Raw genomic sequence first — 23,634 nt, 5'->3', positions numbered from 1 at the left:
GAAAAACCCTGTCCCGAAGGGAAAAAAAAAAAAGAGAGAGAGAGAGAGAATACAAAAGAAACAAACCAAATCACAGACTACATCAAAAAAAGAAAAGAGGAAGAAAGAAAAAGGATGAAAGAGCAGAGGTCTGCAGCATTTCAGAGAGCCAAGCCTGCATGGAGCGGCACATTTTACCGGAGCAATGTGCTCTGTTAAGGAATCATGGTTGTGGTTGTGTGGTCTTTCTCTAGAACCTGGGAATCAGCCTGATCCCCACCTTCCTACTCCTCCACTCCTGATTTATGGGCCCTGATGCCCTGAGACTGCAGTCCCCAGCACAGGCAGGAAAGGGATAAGAATGATTCCAGGAGGACCTTACTGATGGTCAATGCACGTACAGTCTTTATTGTAAAGAAGTTGCAGTTGTAACAGGGGACACTGAAAATACACAATCATGGATTGTTCTTTCAGAGGAAAAGGAATAGATCCATATATACAAAAATTGTAAACATGTTCACTTAAATATCCACATGATTGGTCTATGCTACAACGTACAGGGTTGTCATTCAACTGCAACTCCACAGGGAGGCATTTTGTCTGGAAGAATGAGACATGGCAACGAGTTTGGTTTTGACTTGATGTGAAAAGCCAGCTTCAAGCAATGTATGAGTAGTCTGCTATGCACAAGGACCCACACCTGGTCTGGGCCTTAAAAGGGAATAGAAGATAGACTAGGGAGGGACTGGTTCAGGAAGCCAAGGTTAAGCCATTTACAGGAACGACTCTCTCCAGTGACACCCTGGGCAGATGAGACCTTTAGTCCTCTCCTTGTAAGAGTCTTGTCTTGCCTGGCACCCAGGTACCCAGCTGTCTGTTCCCTAGGGAAGGTCTTACCGAAGGGCGGGTGCCCAGGCCCATAGTTGTCTATACCTTCCTGGCCAGAAACACCTGGGCAGGAGCCACACAGAGAGGGGCGGCTTATGGGGGCACTATGAGATGAGACCTGAAGACTTAATCACAATCACAACACCGACAGGGCTGAGCTGCTCTAGGGATCCTGCAAGAGGAGGGGAGGGAGCTTGGACAGGGTGGACCACCATGATAGGAGCCAGGGACTGGGAACAAGGGCCATGATCCCCACCTAAGGGTACAATTAAGTCTCCCTCTCCCTGGTCCCCAGAGCCCCCGCACCCTGAGCTGGGAGGCAGCTGGACTTCTGACTTAGAGTGGACAGGTGAGTCCCTGGTTGGCTGGCCCATAAAAGGAATGCCTCCCAGGCCAGTCCACTCCAAGAAGTACTGTTTTCTTCTCAGGGCCTTAAGACTGAGATCTCTGGCTAGGGGGAACTTTGTGGGGACAGTCCAGGCACCAGGGAGGCTACTCCCCTTGGTCCCAGAGGCCCATAGTGGCCACCTTCTCTGTCCTTGGCACGGTAGGACCCAGAAAAGGTCTCAGGAGGCCTTGAGGCCTACGGTGGTGAGGTGGCCTTCCAGCCCTGGCCGGAGCCTAACACCTACTAATAAGCAGGCACCTGGTACCCTTTGGAGCTGGTGTCCAGGGTCTCGGTGAAGGGCGGGCTCTGGTATGTTTCTGTACCCTCCACACCACTGCCCACTGGGTAGCCTGGGTAGGCCTGGGTAGCCCCAGTACCTAGCTGATCTGTAGCAAAGAGAGACATATCTGTGCCTAGGCGGAACCGCTGCAGGGCCTTCACGGTGAGCGCCACCTGTATAAGGGAATCAGGGTCAGCTGGGGAAAACCTGGAGACACCCCCAACCCTGCCACCCACGGGTCCCTCACTCACCCAGCTGAGGATGGAGAAGAAGCTGAAAGCGATGGCAGCACGCGCCGCATCTCCAGCCTGCGCTGTGCCTGGCCCTGGCGTTGTTCGTTGCCACTGATTGGTGAGGAAACAGAAGCCTACGAACCACAGGAAGGACCAGACCCCTGCAGGTGGGAGCTGATGATCAGATGGTGCTCCGCCAACCCACAGGACCTCGCACATTCAGAGAAAGTGCAATGTCCCTTAGGTTCACCAGCAAATTAACATTCACATGACCTCCAAAGCCCCGCCCCCTTCGAAGCTCAGCCTTACTCAGCCCATCAGCCCCCTCTTTCTCTAGTCCTGGCCCCAAGTGCCCTAAAGAGACTCCGTGCTTTCTTTCTCTTCTCTCTCTCTCTCTCTCTCTCTCTCTCTCTCTCTCTTTCTTTTTGTTTTTTCGAGACAGGGTTTCTCTGTATAGCCCTGGCTGTCCTGGAACTCACTTTGTAGACCAGGCTGGCCTCGAATTCAGAAATCCGCCTGCCTCTGCCTCTCAAGTGCTGGGATTAAAGGCGTGCGCCACCACGCCCGGCTTTTTTTTTTTTTTTTTTTTGACTCCGTGCTTTCAACTCAAGACTTCGACCCTGTATCTCTAGGTCACACCCTCTTGTGGCTGGGTCCTCCCGGCTCAAAACCCTGAGGAGTATTTCTCAGCCTGCCACAGTCCCGGATGAAGCTCTGCGGCAGTCCCCGCGCCTAGTCCTGTTCCTTAGAGATCCAGTCACTTCCCCACAAAGATCCTACGGTTTCCCGGAAAGAATCAGGCTCTGTCTCTCCTCGGAGGGCACCCACGCCCACCTCGCTCAGGCATCAGGTCCCGCCCCAGCACCGCACCCTACATTAGGCCCCGCCTTTCACCGCCGGCCCCGCCCACCTGAGAAGCCCAGGTCCAGTAGCACTGCCCGGCGGCGGTCTCGGACGCTGCTGATCTGCTGAAAGCGCACGTCCAGCAGCAAGAAAGCCACGCAGGCGATGAAGGCCCCTAGACCTAGTACGACGCCGAAGCGGCAGGCTCCCGCGTTTCCGTTGAAGACGCAGCGCAGTTCTGGACCACTGTCCGAGTTCACGTAGCCCTCGTTGACAATCGGTCCGAACACCGCAATAGAAAACACCTGCAGAGCAGCAAGCAGAGCCTCACTCCACTGCCTGAGGCATCTGTTCCCCCTGTCAAGAGTTCAGGTCTCCATACCTGCCCCAGAGTTCCTCTGCAGCACCGAACCCATTTCCCACTCCCTCGTGTACTGCACAATTATTGAAAATAAAGAAGCATTTAAGGAGTAATTAAAACTGCTACTTACGCCAGGCAGTGGTGGCGCACGCCTTTTATCCCAGCACTTGGGAGGCAGAGGCAGGCGGACTTCTGAATTCGAGGCCAGCCTGGTCTACAGTGTGAGTTCCTGGACAGCCAGGGCTACACAGAGAAACCCTGCCTCGAAAAACAAAACAAAAACTGGTATTTACATTTACGTTTGCATGGAGGTGCTGCATGCCTGTAATCTCAACAATCGATCTGGAGGTGGAGTAAGAAGGATCAGAGGAAGACAGCCTTGGCTACTTGAGACTCTAATACAGCGCTGATATATGGCTCAGTGGTTAAGAGGACCTGTGTTCACTTCTCAGCACCCACATGGCAGCTGCAGACTGTAACTCAGTTACAGGTGATCTAAATCAAAATTATCAGAGGTGCCACTCTTATCCCCTTTATAAGGGAATCTATTAGGGTTCACACTGTGCTTCTCAGGGCAGTCACTCCTCGGGTCTTAGAACCTTATGACCTCCCAGAGTTTACTTGAAGCGTGGAAGCAGGAGCCTTCACCTACATCAATGATTTCCAGGGTTGTGGTGGGCCAGTGCACTGTGGAGAGTGAAGTCACGGGGCAGCTGTCTAGAGAAATATACAAGCCTTTCCCTTTTCGAACCTGACCTCTGCACACAGAACCTGTGTGTGTGTGCTCCTCAGTGTCCCACATGGTGTCAAGGAGCCTAGCTTGGAATGCTGGGTCCAAGAATGTCCACCAGCAATAGTGGGCATTTCAGAATAGATTCCCATGAGTAGTTATCATAATATCCATCAAGAGCATCGAGGCTCTAAGGTTTGATTCAACCTCAGGACCTTCTGCCCACCAACTAGTTCTCCAAGGCAGGACAGAAGCAAACCACAGTCATTTTAGTGCAGACGTCTAGGACATTTCTAAGAAACATCTCAACTTCTATCATTCCACAATTCTCAACTAAACTCCTTGATAATGGTAGTCATGATAATGTAGCCACAGCATGCTCATGTTTCTTGAAAGCAATCCACAAGTCAGGACCAGAGACTGTTCCTCCTTCAGTCCACGAGATCTTGGGGGGGGGGGGCTCCACCCTGGGAACCGCCCTCTTTCAAGACAGGCATGGAGATTAGAGGACTCCCAGATGGTCAAAATCCAAAATCCAGAACTTAGCACCCATCTCCTAAATGCCTAGGACAGGGAAGACATTCGCTAATGAGATAGATCACTCCGGGTCTGTAGCTTCCATGCCATTTCCAGGAAGCCCTCCCAGATAAGCCCCTTCTAGCTACAGCAGCAGGGAGCCTCCTTATCCTCCTTTAACTCACAGCTAGACCTGAAGGGTCTAGGAAGAAGCGCTCCCTCCAAATGAGCCTGGCGGATTTGTGATCAGGCAAAGGGAAGAAACTGCGCATTCCCCTTGGCTCCTATACCCCCTCTTCCATGTGTAATTAAGTCCCTGATATACTAGGAGAATCACATCCGCAACTCTGTGCCTACTTCCAGGTCGTGGGAGCCGGAAAAATGAAAAGACCGAGGAAGGGGACTGTATTAGACCTTAAGAGGAATTGAGGGCAGGGGGAGACCAGCGGTGACCTCTCAAGGTCTATTGGTAACAGCCGGCCCTTCCCCCGCCCGCAGGTGGGCGCGCCTAGCCATGTGACGTCACCCCAACCTGCGGGCGGGGGGTGGGGGGAGGGACTGGCGGAGAGGAGGGTGAGGGGCGATGGGCAGGGGGTGAGTGAGGGTGGGGGATAAGGGATGCTAAGAGAGGCGGGGGACAGGGAAGGGGCCAGCTTAGGGACCACTCACCCAGGACACGACCCGCAACAGGGTCTGGGGCCGCCGCGCAAAGCTCACGGGATCAAAGGCAGCTCCCGCACGGCCCGCACCAAAGGATGCTCCCTCCATTGCGGGCCCTTTGCCTTCTGTCCGTTTGTCCCACTGGCCTTCCCCGCCGGAGACCGCCCGGGGCTGAAGCTGAGGCTGCTGATGCTGTGGATGCTGCCTCTGCCGCCGCCTCCCGGGAGCGCGCGTCGGCTGCGACGGGGGCGCGCGGGGCGGGGCTGAGCCAGCGCCCCCGACTAGGTCCATGCGTCGGGGTCTGAGCCCTGCCCTGGATCCTTCCCACTCGCTCTCCCTCGTATGACAGAGTTGGAGATAGGGACATTCTCAGGAAACACAGAACGAAGCCCTTATGGGGTTTAGAGGTGGGCAAGAGAAGGTAAGCTCAGATTTTGACATAGCCAAGAGCATCGACAGGAGGACAAGTGCAGCATCCTGCTTCTCTGATCAGGAGAGCCTTTTGGTGAGTATGTAAGAGGAAACTGAGGCCCAGCATCTTGACCTTTACATTCAGGAAGAGAGAACGAGCCCCCAACCTCAGACAACCAGAGGTAAATCTCTGGCGGGGCGTTCTCACTAGCCCTTGAATCAAGAAAAGCTCAGCTCATAGGTGTTGTGCACACTTGTGTTGTCTGTGGCTCACATCTCCCCTGTATTCTGGCTTCTTCTTCATAGGTTGTACCTTCCTAACAGGGTCAGGTGGGGAGAATGGCAGTACTGTCACTATCAGGGGTACTGTCTGGGAAGCAGAGTCCACTGTGACCAGCAGAAATTAAGGTTGAGCATGTCTGTTCTCCTCAGGCCAAGTCATTTCTTCCAGAAGCCCTTTCCATTTCTGGTCTGGGTTGATCTGTAGCTAATTAATCCTGAGTTCTGGGAGGGGAGAATTACCAGAGATAAGATCTTGTCCCAACTGTTGCCTAATTATCCTGGCCTCTGCTGGGATTCCCCTGACTAACAGAGCCACTTGATGCTCTTTCAGTGCCAGGCTGGTAAGAGACTGAATGGCTTCACCTTCATGGTCACAGAAGCTAGGGTGTAGTTGATCACGGGTAAGGCCCCAGTTACCTATCTCTGTCTTCCTGGGACCAAAGCTGGGTATAAGGAAAGCTCCCACATATGGAGACTACACACTTTACTTTGTGGGACCTGTTGTTCGTTCTTCAGAGGAAAGTGTAGCTGGAGGAACCACTGGCTCTGGTCTGTCTTGTTTCAGTCTAGTTGGATGCAGGTGAGCATCCCATCTCTTTTAGCTGTGAACAGAAGATCTGTGTGATCGCCCATTTTGTCCTTCTCCTCCATCATTTTCATCAGCACCCAAACAATGCAGCATATTCTTTGAAAAACACCATTCCTGGGCTGAGTATTGAGCTCAGTGGTAGAGTGCCTGCTTAGCTAGTAGCATGCATGGGGTTTTAAATTCCCAATTATCACCAAAACAAACAGTTCGTGCTCATACTTCTGTCTCCCTTAGCAGCAAATTCAAGCTGTTACCCATCTATTTCTAGTGCCTCTTCCTCCATTCCCTCAAAACCCTGTTATAACCAAGCCCCTACCCTGCATCTGATGGCCAGGCACCTCCACTTGCCATTTTGGAAATGTTTGCTTCGGGTTCACCCATGAGCTTACACTTCTGATGTTTATCTTTTTTCATATCCCTCTGTCTGTGCTGACAGCTCTAAAATGCCAGCTCAAACCAAACCTTCCTTCACACGAGTTCTGCTTGTCTTGACCCAGATGCTCTGTGAACAGGGACAAAGTGAAGCTTTTGATTTCCTTTTTTTTTTTTGGTTTTTCAAGACAGGGTTTCTCTTGTGTAGCTGTGGCTATCCTGGAACTCACTCTGTAGACCAGGCTGGCCTCGAACTCAGAAATTCACTTCCTCTGCCTCCCAAGTGCTGAGATTAAAGGCATGTGCCACCACGCCTGGCTTCATTTACTTTCTAAAAATAAATTTATTGGCTGGGCAGTGGTAGCGCATGCCTTTAATCCCAGCACTTTGGAGGCAGATGTAGGCAGAGAAACCCTGTCTCAAAAAACCAAAAGTAAGTAAATAAAGTTATTGTGTAGGTTTGTTTGTTTGTTTGTTTGACAGGATCTATGTAACCCTGGCTAGCCTGGAACTTAGTATGTAGACTGAGCTGGCCTCACACTTCAGATATCTGTTTCTGCCTCTTAAGTGCTCAGGTTAAAGTTAAAGGCATGTGTTATCATACCCAGCTTTTTGGGGTCGGGGACATTTAATGTGTTTTGAACAAGGCAGTGTTGGCACAAGCCTTTAATCCCAGCACTCAGGAGCAAGAGGCAGGAAAATGTCTGTGAATTCCCAGGCCAACCTGGTCTTCTACAGGTTTTGAGTTCCAAGCCCGCCAGGGCCACACAGAGAAACCCTGCGTATGTTTGGGGAGAGGACACGGCAACAATTGTGTCTGGAGTGTTGCCTGCATGTATTTCTGAATGGGTTTTGTACCTGGTAGCCACAGAGACCAGAAGAGGGTATTGGACCCCCCGGGACTGGAGTTACTGATCGAGTCACTACATGGGTGATGGAACAGCAAGCAGCCAGTGCTCTTAAGTGAAGTATAAATAGGAGGCTAGTGTGTGTATACGACTTCAGGGAAAGCCAGGAAAAGAGGAAGTGACAAGGAGAAGGAGCAAAGTTCACCAGCAGTACAAGCAGATGATCACAGCTTTTAACAGGAAACCCTTGGTTCCATAGCATGGCTGCATTAAGCCTCATCAGAGAGAAGTCCTGGAAAAGGAAAGGGTCAGCTTTCTCAGCCGGCCAGCTGCTCTTGTATCCTTTTTGCTTGGACCCCTCTGAGCATCCTCTGTAGAAGCCAGCACACCTAAGGGCCTCCTTAGGTGGGGATGCCCTACTGGAGGTACAAGGAAGTCATGCCACCTCTGTGATCATAGGACTGGGGCACACATGCTGCTGGGATGCTGTGGTTGGGAGCCTGGCCTAAGGATAGATCCAGCCGAGCTGATCCAGAGATGCTCAACAGCTGCAGAGTTTATACTCAGCAATTCTCAACTTCACGGAGACACAATCCCAGCTGGCGACACTCTGACCACTCCCCATTTGTATCCCCACAGACCCCTAGTCTTCTTCAGCTTCTTTATTACCCTGGAAATTCTGACACTCCCTGAAATGTGTGTCTCAGCTGCACCATGGTGACTTCTGCCAACTCCAGACAAGAGGGCCCAACTAATCACAGAAAGGCAAAGCCGAGCCAGCCCATCACTGTAAGCACAAGTACAAAGCACACAGAAACCAGCCCCTAAGTCACTTTGGTTTATTTTGGCCTCAAACGCTAAGGAAGCTGTTCCCAGGACCCTCTGCTGACATGCTTGTTATAGCTGCAGAAGACCATATGCCAGGCTGGCAGTGGGCACCATGGTTGGTACACCCTAAGAGGAAAAACCCTGCTGGAGCTGGGGGACCCTGCTTCAATTGTGAAATGGCAGAGTTGCCAGGGTCACAGTTCTTGTAGGCAGCCAGGGCTGTGTAGTAGTAAGGTGGTCATCTAGCCCATCTTCCTTTGGGGCAATTACGTCCCAAATGAAGGGTACGAGGCACCTGGACCACTCCTGCCTCTCACCTTCAGTCCCATGGGGCTTTCGCTGAGGAGGCCACCCAAGTGTCTGTAGTAGGCATCTCCATTTGTTAATCCTGTGGCAGGGTTCCCAGAGGCAGGGTTCTAGGGATCTCTCCCCCAACTACAGAAACAAGTGTTGGCTCAGATGCACTTTAATCGTCAATCAAGCTGTTGCCCATAGAACCAGGCTAGATGCCCCTCACGCCGCCCTGCTGGTAATCTTCTAGTCACAGGAGCCGTCCTTCCAGCCGTCCCGCCAACGCTCATCTACTCTCGAGCAGTCAAAATCAGGCTTGCCCAGCTTCCGATTCACTTCATTGTGCAGGCGGCACAGCCACTGGCTGAAGGATACTCGAGTGCTTGTGTCTGGCTGGTTCCTGCCTATCCTTTGAGAGAAGCACAGAAGGATGTAAGGAGATCCCGGCTCCTGTCTCTGCCAGTGTCTGGGGGACGGGGAGTTGGGGCACTGCTATGACTTATCTTCCCGTAAGGCCAAGAGCGGTTGGTGGGGGGTGGGGGGGGCTGAATCTAGAGTTTCTAGGTAGGGCCTGGCACAAAGGATTGTTTCTCAGCACCAGGGGCACAATGAAGCTAGAGTTCCCCCTCACTCCTAACTGCTTAGGCTTCAAATAGCAAGTGCAACTGCCCCAGGGGTCCGACCTAGAAATACCTAAGGAGAATAGGTTAGTCCACTGAGAGTGAGGGATGCTTATTTCAGTCCAGTTTTTTTTTTTTTTTTTTTTTTTTTTTTGGTTTTTCGAGACAGGGTTTCTCTTTATAGCTCTGGCTGTCCTGGAGCTCACTTTGTAGATCAGGCTGGCCTCGAACTCAGAAATCCGCCTGCCTCTGCCTCCCGAGTGCTGGGATTAAAGGCGTGCGCCACCACGCCCGGCCAGTCCAGTTTTTAAAGCCGGTAACTAAGCTGAGGGGTTGGCTTGAGCCCCATAGGAATAAGTAAGAACTATAAGAACTGGGCTTTTGAGAAAGGAGAAGGCCCCTAAACCCCAACTTCCCTTTTGGTGTCCCCTCTCCTAGGAACCTGTCACTTCTGAATCTACAGTTCTAGGCCCTTCTCTATGACATCAGCTATGCCCTCTTTTTTTTTTTTTTTTTTGGTTTTTTGAGACAGGGTTTCTCTGTGCAGCTCTGGCTGTCCTGGAACTCACTCTGTAGACCAGGCTGGCCTCGAACTCAAAAATCCACCTGCCTCTGCTTCCCAAGTGCTGGGATTAAAGGCGTGCGCCACCACCGCCCGGCATCAGCTAGATCCGCTCTAGGGACCTTACTGACAGAGGTACAACCAGAACTTACCTCTTCCTTATGTCTTCCGCACATTCCTCGCAGGGGTAAAACTTGGAAAATATATGTATGAACTGGGCCATATCCTGTTGTTGTTCTGGCGTGGGCATGTCCGGGTAATAGGCAGCCAGCGTATGGAGGAAAGCCCAGGTGTGGCGACCCAATTCTTCCCGATCCTGTGGACAGTCCTCCCTAAACTTGATGTCCCGCTGCAGAAGTAGGCCGACTAAAGGTCAATTCACTCTTACCCAACCAGAAAGCCCATAAAATTCCAACCCAGTGGCAGACTGCGTTGTACGCCAGAGGCCTTCGGTTCGAATTCCCAGTATCACTAATAATAATAATAGTAATAATAATAATAAAGGAAACAAGAACGCTCCCTTTTTCAGTTAACAGTCTACTAACTCGATCCGACTAGCCTGTGGCTGAAAGCGCAAAAGTTTGAGCCTAACGGTGTGTGTGGGTGAGGGGTAAACGTGTTTAGGCACAGCCAACCCTGAGGGCTTGGGCCGTGCTGTAGCCGAACGGGAACCTGGAAACCAGGTGTGTGGGGGACCGGGCGGCCAAGCGGGGCATCTGCACCTTCTGCTGGGTCCGCATCCACGACTTGAAGTCCACGCAGGCCCGGCACGGTCGCTTCCCGTGCTCCAAACCTTGCGGCGCCGGGGCCGCGGCAGGGGTGGTGTCGTCTCTATGCCTTGCGCCACGGCCCCGCGCGTCAGTCACCAGGTCGTCGGTCACCTCGGAGCGCGCGCCGCCCGGCAGGAAGGAGAAGCGACTGCCGCGAGGGAAGCCCGCCGGCTCGCTGGGCGCCGCCATCTTGCTGGCGTGCGGGCAGCGGGACCAAGAGGGCGTGCCGGCGACAGTTCGGAGGAGCGTGCACGCCACCGCCAGCGCGCGGCGGCAGGAGCGGGAACGGCAGCCCGGGGCTGGGCTCAGGCAGGGGCAGGAGGCGGGGCCTGGCGGCGGGGCGGGGCTGGGGGCCGAGGTGGTGGCCCGGGTCGCGGAGGCGTGGGAGGCCTCGGGGCGGGAGGAGGCGGCGCCGGAGGCCCGGGCCGCGGCGGCACGGGCGGCTGCGGCTCCGGCTCTGCGGGTACTCTTGCGCCTGGTGACCCGCCGCGAGCCCGGCGCGCGTGGTCCATGGTGGGGTTCAGGCTTCCTCCCGCAGAAGTGAAGCGTGTCGTGGAAGGCGCGCTGCGGCTGTGCTGAGATCTTGGACTGAGATGAGTTCCGAGATGCTTCTCGCATCACCCCCATCGCTTGGCTCAGACACTTACGGGCGGCAAAATTTGGGGTCTTCCTGCCTTACGACGTGCTCACCTACACGCTTCTCGGTGCCTTGGCAACGCGCGACGGGGCGTGGCCTCACAGAGACCAGACTGTACTTATTGCCAGAGGCTACCTATGCCCTAGTAACTGTCCCCCACTGCGCAACCTTGAGAGAGGGCGTGTCCTCATCCTCTAGCTTGGATAAAAGATTATTATGCCCATTTTAATAGCAGCCTCAGGAATTTCTTCCTTTTTTTTTTTTTTTTTTTAAGACAGGGTCTCCTGTAACTTGGACTAACTTTGTACTCTGTATGTAGCTGAGTGAAGATGATGTTGAATTCTTGAATCTTTTTGCCACCACACCACCTCTTCAAGTGTTTGACTTAAACGCCTTCCCTTGCCTCCATGTGTTCATTCACTCTTTCTGCAAATATTTGTAGAGTGGCTGCTCTCTCCAGGTGCTGTTTCCCCCACTGAGCAGAACAAGGAACTAGCCTCCCTCTTTAGCCTTTAACCAGTGATGCAAATGGAGAAAACCCAGTCACCAGAATAAATCTTATTTACAAAACTGATGAAAGCTGTGCAGAGGGTGAGGAGATCCTTAGGCACAGGCCTTTGGGATAAGAAATCAGCTCAAACGCTTGACATTTTACAAAAACACCAGTGTCGCTGGGGGCAGGGTCTAGGGGAGGGTGATAGTGGAGATAGAGGCAGAATCCAGAGTCCGGCAAGGCCTACTTATGACCATGGTAGCAACTGGCATTTTTTTCCCTAAAAACAGAGATGTTGGGCAATTTGGGACAGTGGGTTTTTTTGTTTTGTGTATTTCAAGACAGGGTTTCTTAGTGTAACCAGTCTTGACTGTCCTGGACTCTCTTTGTAGACCAGGGTGGCCTTGATCTCAGAAATCTACCTGCCTCTGCCACCCAAGTGCTGGGATTAAAGGCATGTGCTACCCCACTGAGAACAGATTTTTTTTTAAAGAGACAGGGAGGAACCCAGAGTTGGGGGCTCCTCTGTGTGCATCCGAGAGAGGCAGTGGCTAGGTAGAGTGGAGAGCATCTAAGGTTGGGAGGGGTAAACAGAGGCTGTCAACTGAGTGGTAAGAGGGGCTCACAATTCCTCACTTTTCCAGCTTCTGACTTCCAACATTTCTGAAAGAAGCCAGTAAGTTATTAAAGGCAATGCCAAGACTTAGCCAAGTAAGGAGACCTGTTCCATGACATAGCTGCTCAGGAGCCTAAGGCAGTAAGATTCCCAACTCTGGCAAAACCCCATCTCAAAACAAGATAAAAACAACCAAAACCAAAACCGAACAAAACAAAGCAACCAAAAAAGGACCCAGTAGTTGACTCAAGGTTGTCTGTGTCTGTAACAGACTGTACTGTAGCCCAGGGTGGATTCAAAGAGCAAGCTGTTAGGCACACCCTGGAGGAGGTCACGGCAGGATGAAGAAGAGGCAGAGGGGGCAGGTGCTCCCTACAGTTTTTCTTCCCCAGACTAAGGGAGGAAAGGAGCCCCAGGTGGTTCTGTTTGAGAACAGTCCTGTACAAAGGACCTTTTCTTCCACCTGCCCAGGCTTGCCCCTCCCCCTGGCACAGTCTTCCTGTGATGAATCCTCTCCGTTTTTTTGTGCTTCAAGAACCAGGAAACTGAACCCTTTCCTGGAGTGTGAGTGCTTCGAGGGGACTCTACTTAGGGCAGTGTTGGGGAATTCCACTTCACTTCTTCCGGATGCTCAGAGCTCCTCCAAGCTCCCTGTGGTAGTCATCCACAGTCATGGCAAGCCCAAGACACCCAGTATCAGCCCATGCTGTAGCCTTGGTGCAAATGGACCGACTCCAGGTAGACCACACTGCCCCGGCCCCTCACCCCTGCACCGATTGTCTCCAAAGATGCAAAAGGAGAACTGGCAAAGACTGAAGGAGATGTGGCCTCTACCTTTCCTCACACAGACATTTGCCTTCTCCGTGTGCTGGTCAGACAACAGTGACACATTTGTGCGGAGGAGCTGGGATGAGTTCAGGCAGCTCCAGGTGAGTAACACTGGGACTACACTCTGATACTCTGTCTGTGGATGACCTCAGTCCAAGGACCTCCCCTTCTGCCTGTAGGAGCTCTTCTAGGGACCCTTCCCTCCCTGGGGGGGTTCTCTCCATCTCAAAGACTAACACCCACTCCTCCCCACCAGAAGACCCTTAAGAAAACCTTCCCAGTGGAGGCAGGCCTGCTACGGAGATCCGAACAAGTTCTTCCCAAGCTTCCTGGTCAGGCCTGTAAGGGTCACGGGATGGTAAGGGCAGTGTGGGTGAGTGGGGTCCCACAGTGTGTGCTTGTGATACCCGGGCAGATGCTCCATTGCTGACACGCCGGGGGCATACTGGTCGTGGCCTGGTACGTTTGCGGCTGCTGGACACCTATGTACGGGCATTGCTGGCAACCTCAGAACACATATTGAGGAGTTCAGCACTCCACGGCTTCTTTGTACCCAAACCTCTGGATCTGGAGCCCATGCTGCCTCCTGGCAGGTGACTAACCTTCCCCCTGCTCCCAGCCAATGCACTTGTTGGAGGGGCAGGTGAAAAGGCTGGGCCGACACACACACACACACACACACATATATGGGGAAAGGGGTAGTCCCAGCCTTCCTACTTATTTCTTACATGTGTGGGCTGCACTGCCCAGCCTGGTGATCCTGCCTACACCAGAGGAGCCCTTATCCCAACCGAGAGGCAGCCTTGCCATTCATAGCCTGGAGGCTCAGAGCATTCCCTGTGTACAGCCTTTCCACACTCTTGACATAAGAGACAGACCTTTCCACACCAAGGCTCAAGAAATTCTGGACATATTACTACGACATCCTTCAGGTAAAACCTCACTATTAAGAACCTGAGGTTTTCCCTCTGTTCAAAATGGATGCAGACCCAGGTATCTGAGCCCTTCCCTGGCCTCTTAAACAGGTTGGTGGCTGGTAGAGAACAAGGATCAGCAGGTAGCCTGGTTTCCAGCTCCCTACCTGGAGGAGGTAGCAACAGGCCAAGGCCAGGAGTCAGGCCTGGCTTTGCAAGGAAGTGGTATGAGCCCATCCCTACTATAAACTCACCACTATGAATGGACCTTTGGCAAGGCCAAAACCACGCCCAGGAGGGAGGTAGTAGTGAGGCACTAGGCATGTGGGTGCTGCTTAGAGCCAGGAGCAAGCCCAAGTGGGTTTCAGAGCAGCCCAGGATGCCCAGAGGCAAGCCCGGGAACGGTGAGGACTCTGACCTTCAGCTGCACAGTGATCCTCAAATCACTATCCTAGGGAGGCAGTTCTGCACTACCCAGGCCTATGAGGGCAGTCGCTCTGATGAGCTATCCGTGCCCTCAGGGGCACGTGTCCATGTGCTGGAGACCTCAGACCGAGGCTGGTGGCTGTGCAGGTACAGTGAAGTGTGTGTCTCTGTGTGGTGGAGCAGTGGCAGGCCCTGCCTGGCCGGACGGGAACATAGGTAACTCCTTAACCAAGCCCTGCTTTTCCTGCAGGTATAATGGCCAGATAGGCCTACTCCCTGCAATGTCGCTGCAACCTGAAGGGCTGGGCTCACTCCTGGGCAGGCCAGGGTTCCCAGACAGTGCTGGGGCAGACAAGGTGGCTGAGGACAGGACCGTTCCCCCTGTAGTACCAACTCGTCCCTGTATGAGTGCCATCCAGAGTCGATGCTGCTCCATTACCCGCAGGGCACTGGGACAGGAACAAGGGACTCGGGTTCCCCGTTGAGGATTGTATTGCTGCTCTGCAGAGAGGTTGTACTGTCAAAGCCAACCTCAGGCAAAGCAGGGATCTAGACCTCACCAAGAAAGCAGGATTAAGAGTGGGGCTCTATGGCTGGCCGGGCCACGGGCCAGCTAACTTTCTATTTCCTCTAAATAAAACTGGAATGACTTCACCCAAATCACTGTGCACTGAGGGACTGGGGCAGGGTGGGCTTGAATTCCTACAGATGACGCCTCGGTCAGCCGAGTGTGGCCAAGGACTCTGGGAGACTGAGCAGATTCACATGAGAAACCAAGTTAGAAAAGTTAACTTTTCTCTGTTTCACAGGGCTGGGGGAGCTGCAGCAGGGAGTGGGGACAGCTTCATGTTGTGCCACAGGAAGTCCAGGAAGGTGGCTGCTTGCAGTGTCCTGCTAAGCCGCTGAAAGTGCCGCTCTAGAGGAAAACAGAGGAGGTTCAGGCTGGGGTGGGGGTTGTCTGTGAGCCCACCAGGAGCATCCCTGGACCCAGGACCATGTCACATACCAGTGTAGGGCAGCAAGGCCTCCAGTGACCCCCGCACCCCGTCGTAGGCCAGCAGCTCTTCAGGAGCCTCATGCCGCAGAAGCACACCAAGCACAGCCTGGGCTTCGTGGCAATGTCTGGAGTTTGTGTTCCACGTGACACAGAAGCGCAGCAGGGCCTCTGTAGGTAACAGATGGTCACCAACCCCATTCTGCCCACCAGGCCACCCCCTCCCCAGCCTGGTTTCCTCCAGCCTGCCCACTACCTTTCTGGTCTCTTCGCAGTCGGAGTACAGTGGCTTCCAGTTTCTCACAGGCCTCAGGATCTCTCCGGATGGCTATGAGAGGAAAGTCTGAGCTTGAGGAAAGGGCTCACCAATCCCTGGAACCTCCCCTACCCCACCTCCTCCTGGGGCAGGCGCTGACCCTGGATAACGGTCAGCACAGTGTGGGGACGATCCAAAGAGATGGCAAGGCCTAGTGCCCGGAGATACCGCTTCTCATGGAGCAGGTTGTCCAGTTCTTGCTGCCTAGTGGGACAGAGGAAAGGACATGGTCACTCAGAGACCCCGGCTCAGCCTGAGTGCCCATAAGTATGAACTCTACCTCAGCCCATTTCCTGCTGCTGCACAGTAGGAACATGCAGGGGCTGCTGCTGCTGCTACTAGATGCAGGAGCTGGTACTGCTAGGACGTGCAAGGGGTGCTGCTCCTGAGGGGATGCAGCAGGGTCTACCCAGCCCAGACTCACTTGATCACCTGCTCTTCCCGTTTGGCCTGCTCTTCTGCCTGCTCAGCTTCTGTCACATCCTGGGATCAAATTAGGGTCAGCCAAGCCCCAGTGCTGTCAAAGGACTGCCCTGCCTCATCCCACCCAATAGGGTTCAAACCTTCCAGAGAATGATTCGGGAGTCACTGCCACCGGTGATGGCATGATCATCCAGTTGGCTGCAATGTAGCCCCCAGACCTTGTCCTCGTGAGCATCCAGGGTCCGCACACACTCGTTGCTCTTAATGGTCCACAGCTTCAGGAGCCCATCAGAGCCACTGAGTTGAGAATGGAAGGGCTCAGTGTAGGGGCGTGTCCCTCCCCAGGTATCCCCAGCCGACTCCTAGCCCACTCACCTAGACAGCAGCTGTGAGCCACGGCTTACAAAGGCCACCTTCAGTACAGAAGCATCATGTCCCTCAAATGTCTGCAGGGAGACAGAGGACCCGAGTGGTATGGGCACGAGAGGGTATATTATATACCCATATACTGGATACTACAGACGGTAATATATATACCTACCTTGAGACAACTGAAGTCCTGCAGTGACCAGAGCTTGATGGTGCCATCAGCAGAGGCTGTGGCCAGCACCTGGTCCGTAGGTGAGAACTGGACATTCCAGAGGCCACGTCGGTGGCCTGTAAAAACACCTAACAGTTGGCACTGAGGCAAGGCCCAGAGCTTAGCTGTGCGATCCTGTGAGCCTGTTGCTAACAGCTTGTCATTGGGGGAGACAGCCAAACTGTTGATGTCCTGGTGACAAAAGCAAGTAGCAAAAGTTAAGACACTAAGACACCCATCCCAGCAAAGGCTCAGCCACACCCCACCCCAGAGGCCATGTGTGGCTAGCTACTTTGTCGTGGCAGCGCTGAGTGGTCTGGGCTTGCAGAAGCACGGTGCCACTGTCTGCAGCTGTGTTCTTGGACAGCAGAGCTTCAGGGAGGGGCCAGAGCTTCACAGTACAGTCCTGACTGCCCGTCACCAGGAAAGATTCTTTTAGCCTGTATCCAACAAGAAAGGAGACACTAGCCAGGCGTGGTGGCACACGCCTTTAATCCCAGCACTCGGGCTGCAGAGGCAGGCGGATGTCTGAGTTCAAGGCCAGCCTGGTCTACAAAGTGAGTTCCAGGATAGCCAGAGCTATACAGAGAAACCCTGTCTCGAAAAAAACCAACAACAACAAAAAAAGAAAGGAGGCACTGCTCAGGCCGAGGGATACTAGCTGCAGTGCACCAAGCTCTGCCCTCTGCACCATGATCAGGACTCGTCTCAGCATGCAGACCGGCCAACATCACCCCCAAATGCCTCTGCCTATCCCATCCACCCTCAGTATCCAGCAACTGGTGCCAAGCACAGATCAAGCTCTTAATGAAGGGTCACCTTCTCCAGCAGGACCTCCTTCAGTCATTCTCCCCATATCATGCCCTTCCCACTTTGTCCACCTTCCAAGGGCACCCAAGTCCCCCGGGCCTCTTCTCTGTTCCACATCTTTGCTAAAGCCCCATAGCATGGCCAAATGAGCACACTCATTCTCTACCCTGTGCTAGAAGCCAGTAACTTGGGCCTTTCCCTCCTTGGATACCCCTGGGCCCGGTCTTGATCCCTTACCTAGAACAGCAGATGGTGCCCACACTGTGTGTGTGGCCAGAACCCTGAGCTACACAGGCCACCTGGCCAGCCTTGTTCATCTTCCAGATGCGTATGCTCTGATCCTATGGGAAGTAGGGGTTGGAGAGAGATGATGAGTCATAGTTTTCTTGCCTTGGTTTTCACTTGGGAGGCCTGGGCCTTCCCCTCCCATCCCCTTCCTCCTCCCTCCCCCCACCCCTCTCTCTTGGTTTTTCTTTTTTTCTTTCTTTTTCTTTTCTTTTTGTTTTTTTTCGAGACAGGGTTTCTCTGTATAGTCCTGGCTGTCCTGGAACTCACTTTGTAGACCAGGCTGGCCTCGAACTCAGAAATCCGCCTGCCTCTGCCTCCCAAGTGCTGGGATTAAAGGTGTGCGCTACCACCACCTGGCTCTCTTGGTTTTTCTTTTTTTTTTTTTTTTTTTTAAATTTATTTACTTATTATTATATGTAAGTACACTGTAGCTGTCTTTAGACACACCAGAAGAGGGAGTCAGATCTCATTACGGATGGTTGTGAGCCACCATGTGGTTGCTGGGATTTGAACTCGGGACCTTTGGAAGAGCAGTCGGAGCTCTTAACCACTGAGCCATCTCTCCAGCCCTCTCTTGGTTTTTCAAGACAAGGTTTCCCGATGTAGCCCTAGCTGTCCTGGAACTCACAAAGATCCGCCTGCCTCTGCCCAGCACCCCAAGTGCTGGGATTAAAGGTGTGCCACCACTGCCCAGCTGTCATCATATCTCTTCTGGGGTCTCACCTTGGCACAGCTAGCAAAGAGCCACCCCTTCCGGAACACATCCAGGGCCAAGACAATGTCTGGGAGAGAGGGGAGGAGTGGTTAGAGAACAATTGTATCAAGGAGATGGGGAAGGGTTCTATCAACTCCAGGCTGAGGACTTGCCTGTGTGACCATGGAGGATCTGACAGGCCAAAGTCTGCAGTTCAAACACCTTCAGGCAAGGGCTATTGGAAGCCACGACGATGTGGGAGTCACTAGGCCCCAGGAACCGAACATCCAATACTTCCTCACTATAGCCAGCAAACTGTGGGAGACAGGAAAGTCATGAGTGAGGGCCTGCATGAAAAGAAGCCTAGAACCAAGCCCTGCACTGGTCAGGAACAAATGCTTACCTGTTTCTGCAACTGTAAGGAGTGTGCCTCATAGAGGAGCAGGTTGTGATCGGCAGTGACAGTGAGGAGCAGGTCAGCAGCATGGGCCAGGGTACAGTGGGTCAGTTCCTGCTGTAGGCCTGGCATTTGTGGCTGGGTGTATACACACTGCCCAGAAGCGGCCTCCCACACACGAAGGATCCCTGAAGGATAACAAGGGCTGTTGAAGGATGAGGTCCACAGGCTTCCCCCAGCCCCTGGTCCACGTGTGGCCAGTCCCCCACACCTTGGTCACCAGCTGTTAAGAAGTGTAGGCCTGAGCTCTTCACACCCAGCGCAGGTGCCGGCTGTTCGGGCAGTAGCACAGAGGCTTCCACGCTCTGTGGATGAGCAAGATCAGAGCCTAATCAGCCAAGTATCCTCTCCTTGCCCCATTCACAGACCCTGGCCTGTAGGCAGCCATACCTCAAACACTGGCACCGTCCTTGTAGTCTGGTAGCTCTGAAGGTCCCAAACTATGCAGATCTTGTCACGGCCAGAGCTGAGGAAAAGCAGGTCCCTCTGTTGCAGTCTCAGCCTTGGCCTCCCCTTTCTTTTCTTTTTTTTTTTTTTGGTTTTTCGAGACAGGGTTTCTCTGTATAGCCTTGGCTGTCCTGGAACTCACTTTGTAGACCAGGCTGGTCTTGAACGCAGAAATCCACCTGCCTTTGCCTCCCAAGTGCTAGGATTAAAGGTGTGTGCCACCACCGCCCGGCTGACCTCTCCTTTCCACCCACCAGTAGCCAGCCACTGACCTGAGCATAGTGTGGCCATCCTCACTAAAGGACAGAGAAGTGACAGCACTATAGTGTGCAGTCAGGACAGCCAAACACAAGCGGTCCTGCAGTGACCACACGCGGATAGAGGTGTCCACAGCTGAGGAGAAGAGCAGCAGGCGGGTGGGGTCTGGATGGAAGGCCACCAAACTGAAAGCAGGGACAGACAAATGAGCTGGACTTCCAAGGGTGGTGCCCCCGCCCATCCTTCCCCCACCACCCTACTAACTGTACGACACCAGGCGAGCCTCGAAAGTGGTGTGTCCCATAATGTTGCACAATGTCCCAAACACGTACAGCCCCATCACAGCCGCCTGTAGGAATGTGTTTGAGGTTAAGGGTGTACAGAGCCCTTGCCTTAGTGTTCCCCAGCACACCCACCTAGCTGGGGTCCTACCTGTGGCTAACAGTGTAGAGGTGGCATCAAAAGCCATGGAGGCCACAGGAGCTGTGTGTATCGCCTTCCACAGGCGAGTGACAGTGCCTTCTCGCCAGGCCCACTGAGCCAGCAGCAGTGCACGGCTGGCTGTTACAAGTACCTGGGGAAGGGTGGGGGATAGTAAAGATGGGGGATAATACATTCAGTGTGGAAGGGAGGTCCCAGAGCTTACCCACCACCCCTACCCATCATACTTCATCATCAGGACTGAGGTCAAAGGCAGTAATGTCCTCTTGGTCCTCCTAAAGGAAGAGTGGGCATAGAGAACACCATAAGAATATGCTGCCAGCCAGGCATGGTGGCGCACGCCTTTAATCCCAGCACCCGGGAGGCAGAGGCAGGGGGATTTCTGAGTTCGAGGCCAGCCTGGTCTACAAAGTGAGCTCCAGGACAGCCAGAGCTATACAAAGAAACCCTGTCTTGAAAAACAAAACAAAACAAAAAAAAGAATATGCTGCCCTCCCCAAGGGCCTCTCACATCTGCCCAAGTCTGTCCTTACCTGCTCCAGGGCCTCTCACATCTGCCCAAGTCTGTCCTTACCTCCCCAAGGGCCTCTCACATCTGCCCAAGTCTGTCCTTACCTGCTCCAGGCTCCGAAGCAAAGCCCCTGAGGCCACATCCAGGATGTTAACTTTGGTACCACAGACACAGAAGAGGTAATGGCCAGTCTGGTCCAGCTAGGGACAAAAGGGGTCTCAGCCAAGGAACTATTCAGTACCCCCTAAGCCCCCCACCCCGCTATGCCCCTGGCATAGTTACCTGTGCTTTCCCACCCTTGTAGAAAGGTTCAATCTTTCGCTCAACAGCATAGCTGGGAAGAGAACAGGATGCTGAGTGATGGCCTAATGCCCTTGCCCCAGTGCCCCCAGACCACTGGGTGCTCTCCCAGAGATGAGACAAATGCTTGCCCTTGCTGAGCGCCCAGGAAGCAGCAGGAACCCCGGGGGTGAAAAGCAAGCATCTCCGTGGGGGGATGTTTCACATTCCGGAGAGGCTGCGATCCAGAGCTAGCTGGTGCGCATGCCCCAGTGGCTCTCATGGGGTCATCAGACAGGTAGAAGAGACAGGCCTGACTCAAGGTGAAGGAAGCCCAACAGCCCAGGCTTTAGCACTGAGGTCTTTTGGGGCTCCCTACTAGTTGTGGGAGGCCAGGAAAAGTAACATACTCTCAAAATCTTGACCAGTAGGCCCAGCATGCCACCCCACTCCTCCAGCCTCAGCCTCATTTGGTTTCTCCCGACTAGCAGTGACTTCTGGGATCTGACTAACGCTGCCCTCTTTTCCACTCCCTCTACTGCTTTGGTCCAAGCCGATGAAGTTTTCTGGGAGGTAATGGCGGTGGCCATTGCAGTCACCTCAGTGAGTTTCTTGCCAGCGCTTTCATCTCTGTTGTCTAATGACTTCTAGAACAACTGAGGGGTGTCTCTGCAGTGCCTAAACTTCCCCTTCTTTCACACCTCACATGCTTTTGTGACATTACCCTGCCAGGCCCAGAAGGACTTCTATCTTTCTTTCTTTTTTCTTTTTTGTTTGTTTTTTGACAGAGGGTTTCTCTGTATAGCCAGCCCTGGCTGTCCTGGAACTCACTTTGTAGACCAGGCTGGCCTCAAACTCAGAAATCCGCCTGCCTCTGCCTCGGCCTCCAGAGTGCTGGGATCAAAGGCGTGCGCCACCATGCCCGGCTTTGCCTATCTTTCTTAATGGTCAACACCACAGCGTCACTGCTCCTGGCTCAGGCACTATAACAGGTCATTTGCTTCTGCCCTCTATTTGGGCTGGGCTGGGCTTCCCAAATTCAAATGCTCTGCCCTCCAAGCTCCTAAGTCCAGTCCGTGGAAGTCTGCCCATCAAAATAAAAGCAGCGTCGGAGACTCTGCAACCAGTTAACCCATCTACAGAGATGCTGTCAGCACCGAGGCTTTTCTTTGCAAGAGCTCGCTTGCCATAATCCATTCCACTCAGTGACAGATGGGAATTAATTATCTGAAAACTACACACTATGGATAAAGGCAGAGCCTCTTCCTATCTTAGCACTAAACAGCAGCTGTTCACAGGAGAACTGACTGAGCTCAGGACTCAGAGCCCCCGCTATCACAATGAACACCCCTCCTAAACTCCTGGCTCCCTTTTCCGGTTCCTCCCCATTTCCCTTCGGGTCCGCGCCTCCTCCGAGGACTTACTTGGCTTTGAAGCGGCACAATCCTGCCGCAATCTCGGCCATGTCCCAGGGCAGCGCTTGCCTCCAAGTTCAGCAGCCTTTGCCCCCGCGTGAACCGGCCAGTGTGCTACTCTGTACTTCAAGGCACGCGGTGATGACGTCAGGAGCCACAACTCTTTGACGCCATCAGCATGCGCGCCGGGAGACCGGCTGCTGCCACTAGGAGTGGGAGCCGAAGGCATTTCCAGTGTGGACGCTGGCAGCTGGCAGTAGAACGTCTTATTTACTGTTTTCATTGGGTCTGTTTTCCTTTCCTTTCCTGTCCTATCCTTTCCTTTCCTGAACTGTCCTGTCCTGTCCTTTCTTTTTTCTTTTGTTTTGGTTTTGTTAGACAAGATGCCTTTTACAACAACGGACTGGTGTCTAGGCGGTGCTTAAAGCTTCCCCTCCTATCACATGCTTTTGTGACCTTGCCCAGAACAACTTTTGCCTCTGTGTCTCGCCCCCACCCCTCTGTGTGTTTGTGTGTATCTGTCTCGCTCTCCTTTCCTCCTTCCCTCCCTCTCCCCCCACTCCCTTTCTTTTGTGATTTTCGAGACTCAGATTCTCTGAAGCCTTGGCTGTCCTAGAACTCGTTCTATTGAAGATCTGCCTACTTCTACTTCAGGATTGCTGTTATTAAAGGCGTTGCCCTTCCGGCTTGTTTTCTTTTCATTAAAAATTAATTTGCAGCCGGGCGTGGTGGCGCACGCCTTTAATCCCAGCACTCGGGAGGCAGAGGGAGGTGGATTTCTGAGTTCGAGCCCAGCCTGGTCTACAGAGTGAGATTCCAGGACAGCCAGGGCTATACAGAGAAACCCTGTCTCGAAAAAACAAATTAATAATAATAATAATAATAATAATAATAATAATAATAATAATAATTTGCAGGGCTGGAGAGATGGCTCAGCGGTGAAGAGTCCTGACTGCTTCTCCAGAGATCCTGAGTTCAATTTCCAGGAGTGGCTCACAACCATCCATAGTGAGATCTAGTGCCCTCTTCTGGCCTTCAGGCGTACATGCAGGCAGAACACTGGATACATAAATAAATCTTAAAAAGAAAATTAATTTACACTCAGTAAGCAGAGGCAGGTGGATCTCTGAATTCAGGGTCAGCCTTGTCTATAGCATAAGTTTCAACACAGCCAAGGCTACACAGAAAAACCCTGTCTCAGAAAAAAAATGATTAAGGAAGAGTCTGGTTATGTATTCAGTTAGTTTTAGGCTGGTCTGGAATTGTGTGATAATCTAGACTGGCTTCAGGCTCAAGCTCTTTCTGTTTCAGCCTCTCCAATACCCTCAAGTTATCATTTAGTGTGTGTGTGTATGT

General features: G+C 53.0%; 4 protein-coding genes across 8 annotated transcripts; 1 reads left to right on the top strand and 3 right to left on the bottom strand.

The window, feature by feature from the left end:
• Positions 1-368: 368 nt before the first annotated feature.
• Syngr3 (synaptogyrin 3) lies at positions 369-5,110 on the bottom strand. The gene is made up of 4 exons (XM_021149839.2): positions 4,888-5,110; positions 2,679-2,916; positions 1,787-1,929; positions 369-1,708 (listed from the first exon to the last, which is right to left on the bottom strand). The coding sequence occupies exons 1-4, from the start codon at positions 4,984-4,986 to the stop codon at positions 1,499-1,501; spliced, it is 690 nt and encodes a 229-aa protein (XP_021005498.1). The 5' UTR covers positions 4,987-5,110; the 3' UTR covers positions 369-1,498.
• Positions 5,111-8,205: 3,095 nt separating this feature from the next.
• On the bottom strand, positions 8,206-11,151 carry Gfer (growth factor, augmenter of liver regeneration). 4 transcript variants are annotated; one of them, XM_021149206.3, is made up of 3 exons: positions 10,404-11,151; positions 9,834-10,030; positions 8,206-8,908 (listed from the first exon to the last, which is right to left on the bottom strand). In XM_021149206.3, the coding sequence occupies exons 1-3, from the start codon at positions 11,076-11,078 to the stop codon at positions 8,746-8,748; spliced, it is 1,035 nt and encodes a 344-aa protein (XP_021004865.2). In that variant the 5' UTR covers positions 11,079-11,151; the 3' UTR covers positions 8,206-8,745. The 4 variants fall into 4 exon arrangements, with proteins under 4 accessions (XP_021004865.2, XP_085689019.1, XP_085689018.1 ...); XM_085832893.1 differs by having other exon boundaries at positions 8,206-8,903; positions 9,834-9,997; positions 10,404-10,735; XM_085832892.1 differs by having other exon boundaries at positions 8,206-8,903; positions 10,404-10,730.
• A 771-nt stretch (positions 11,152-11,922) lies between these two features.
• On the top strand, positions 11,923-15,025 carry Noxo1 (NADPH oxidase organizer 1). 2 transcript variants are annotated; one of them, XM_085832749.1, is made up of 8 exons: positions 11,923-12,935; positions 13,046-13,126; positions 13,285-13,357; positions 13,441-13,618; positions 13,776-13,957; positions 14,051-14,164; positions 14,395-14,512; positions 14,616-15,025. In XM_085832749.1, exons 1-8 carry the CDS (start codon positions 12,870-12,872, stop codon positions 14,848-14,850), a joined length of 1,047 nt encoding a protein of 348 aa, XP_085688875.1. In that variant the 5' UTR covers positions 11,923-12,869; the 3' UTR covers positions 14,851-15,025. The 2 variants fall into 2 exon arrangements, with proteins under 2 accessions (XP_085688875.1, XP_021004698.1); XM_021149039.2 differs by having other exon boundaries at positions 13,282-13,357.
• A 118-nt stretch (positions 15,026-15,143) lies between these two features.
• Positions 15,144-22,410, bottom strand: Tbl3 (transducin beta like 3). Its single transcript, XM_021149038.2, has 22 exons — positions 22,288-22,410; positions 20,867-20,918; positions 20,689-20,784; positions 20,301-20,348; positions 20,065-20,206; positions 19,897-19,981; positions 19,647-19,817; positions 19,318-19,393; positions 19,139-19,232; positions 18,874-19,055; positions 18,644-18,785; positions 18,500-18,558; positions 17,726-17,829; positions 16,971-17,118; positions 16,640-16,870; positions 16,474-16,544; positions 16,239-16,395; positions 16,100-16,158; positions 15,776-15,879; positions 15,616-15,687; positions 15,372-15,530; positions 15,144-15,281 (listed from the first exon to the last, which is right to left on the bottom strand). The coding sequence occupies exons 1-22, from the start codon at positions 22,326-22,328 to the stop codon at positions 15,169-15,171; spliced, it is 2,406 nt and encodes an 801-aa protein (XP_021004697.1). The 5' UTR covers positions 22,329-22,410; the 3' UTR covers positions 15,144-15,168.
• Between the last annotated feature and the right edge of the window lie 1,224 nt (positions 22,411-23,634).

The sequence above is a fragment of the Mus caroli genome, unplaced genomic scaffold, assembly GCF_978045245.1.
Source record: "Mus caroli unplaced genomic scaffold, Mus_caroli_1 scaffold_18, whole genome shotgun sequence".
Classification (NCBI taxonomy): Eukaryota; Metazoa; Chordata; class Mammalia; order Rodentia; family Muridae; genus Mus; species Mus caroli.
The sequence above is the reverse complement of the archived record's forward strand: the minus strand, read 5'-3'. Positions and strand labels throughout refer to the sequence as shown.

Excerpts from the sequence above, each read along its gene's own strand:
- Syngr3 (XM_021149839.2), bottom strand. The coding sequence starts at position 4,986 with ATGGAGGGAGCATCCTTTGGTGCGGGCCGTGCGGGAGCTGCCTTTGAT. Across the intron at positions 1,930-2,678 it reads ACTGGACCTGGGCTTCTCAG|GGGTCTGGTCCTTCCTGTGG; the intron begins GTGGGCGGGGCC and ends TCCCACCTGCAG. Across the intron at positions 1,709-1,786 it reads TCTTCTCCATCCTCAGCTGG|GTGGCGCTCACCGTGAAGGC; the intron begins GTGAGTGAGGGA and ends TCCCTTATACAG.
- Gfer (XM_021149206.3), bottom strand. The coding sequence starts at position 11,078 with ATGGGGGTGATGCGAGAAGCATCTCGGAACTCATCTCAGTCCAAGATC. Across the intron at positions 10,031-10,403 it reads GGATGCGGACCCAGCAGAAG|CGGGACATCAAGTTTAGGGA; the intron begins GTGCAGATGCCC and ends CTACTTCTGCAG. Across the intron at positions 8,909-9,833 it reads GCGGAAGACATAAGGAAGAG|GATAGGCAGGAACCAGCCAG; the intron begins GTAAGTTCTGGT and ends CTTCTCTCAAAG.
- Noxo1 (XM_021149039.2), top strand. The coding sequence starts at position 12,870 with ATGGCAAGCCCAAGACACCCAGTATCAGCCCATGCTGTAGCCTTGGTG. Across the intron at positions 13,958-14,050 it reads ATTACTACGACATCCTTCAG|GTTGGTGGCTGGTAGAGAAC; the intron begins GTAAAACCTCAC and ends CCTCTTAAACAG. Across the intron at positions 14,165-14,394 it reads CCTGGCTTTGCAAGGAAGTG|GGAGGCAGTTCTGCACTACC; the intron begins GTATGAGCCCAT and ends TCACTATCCTAG.
- Tbl3 (XM_021149038.2), bottom strand. The coding sequence starts at position 22,328 with ATGGCCGAGATTGCGGCAGGATTGTGCCGCTTCAAAGCCAA. Across the intron at positions 16,396-16,473 it reads GGCTCACAGCTGCTGTCTAG|TGGCTCTGATGGGCTCCTGA; the intron begins GTGAGTGGGCTA and ends TTCTCAACTCAG. Across the intron at positions 15,688-15,775 it reads TGTGCTGACCGTTATCCAGG|CCATCCGGAGAGATCCTGAG; the intron begins GTCAGCGCCTGC and ends TTCCTCTCATAG.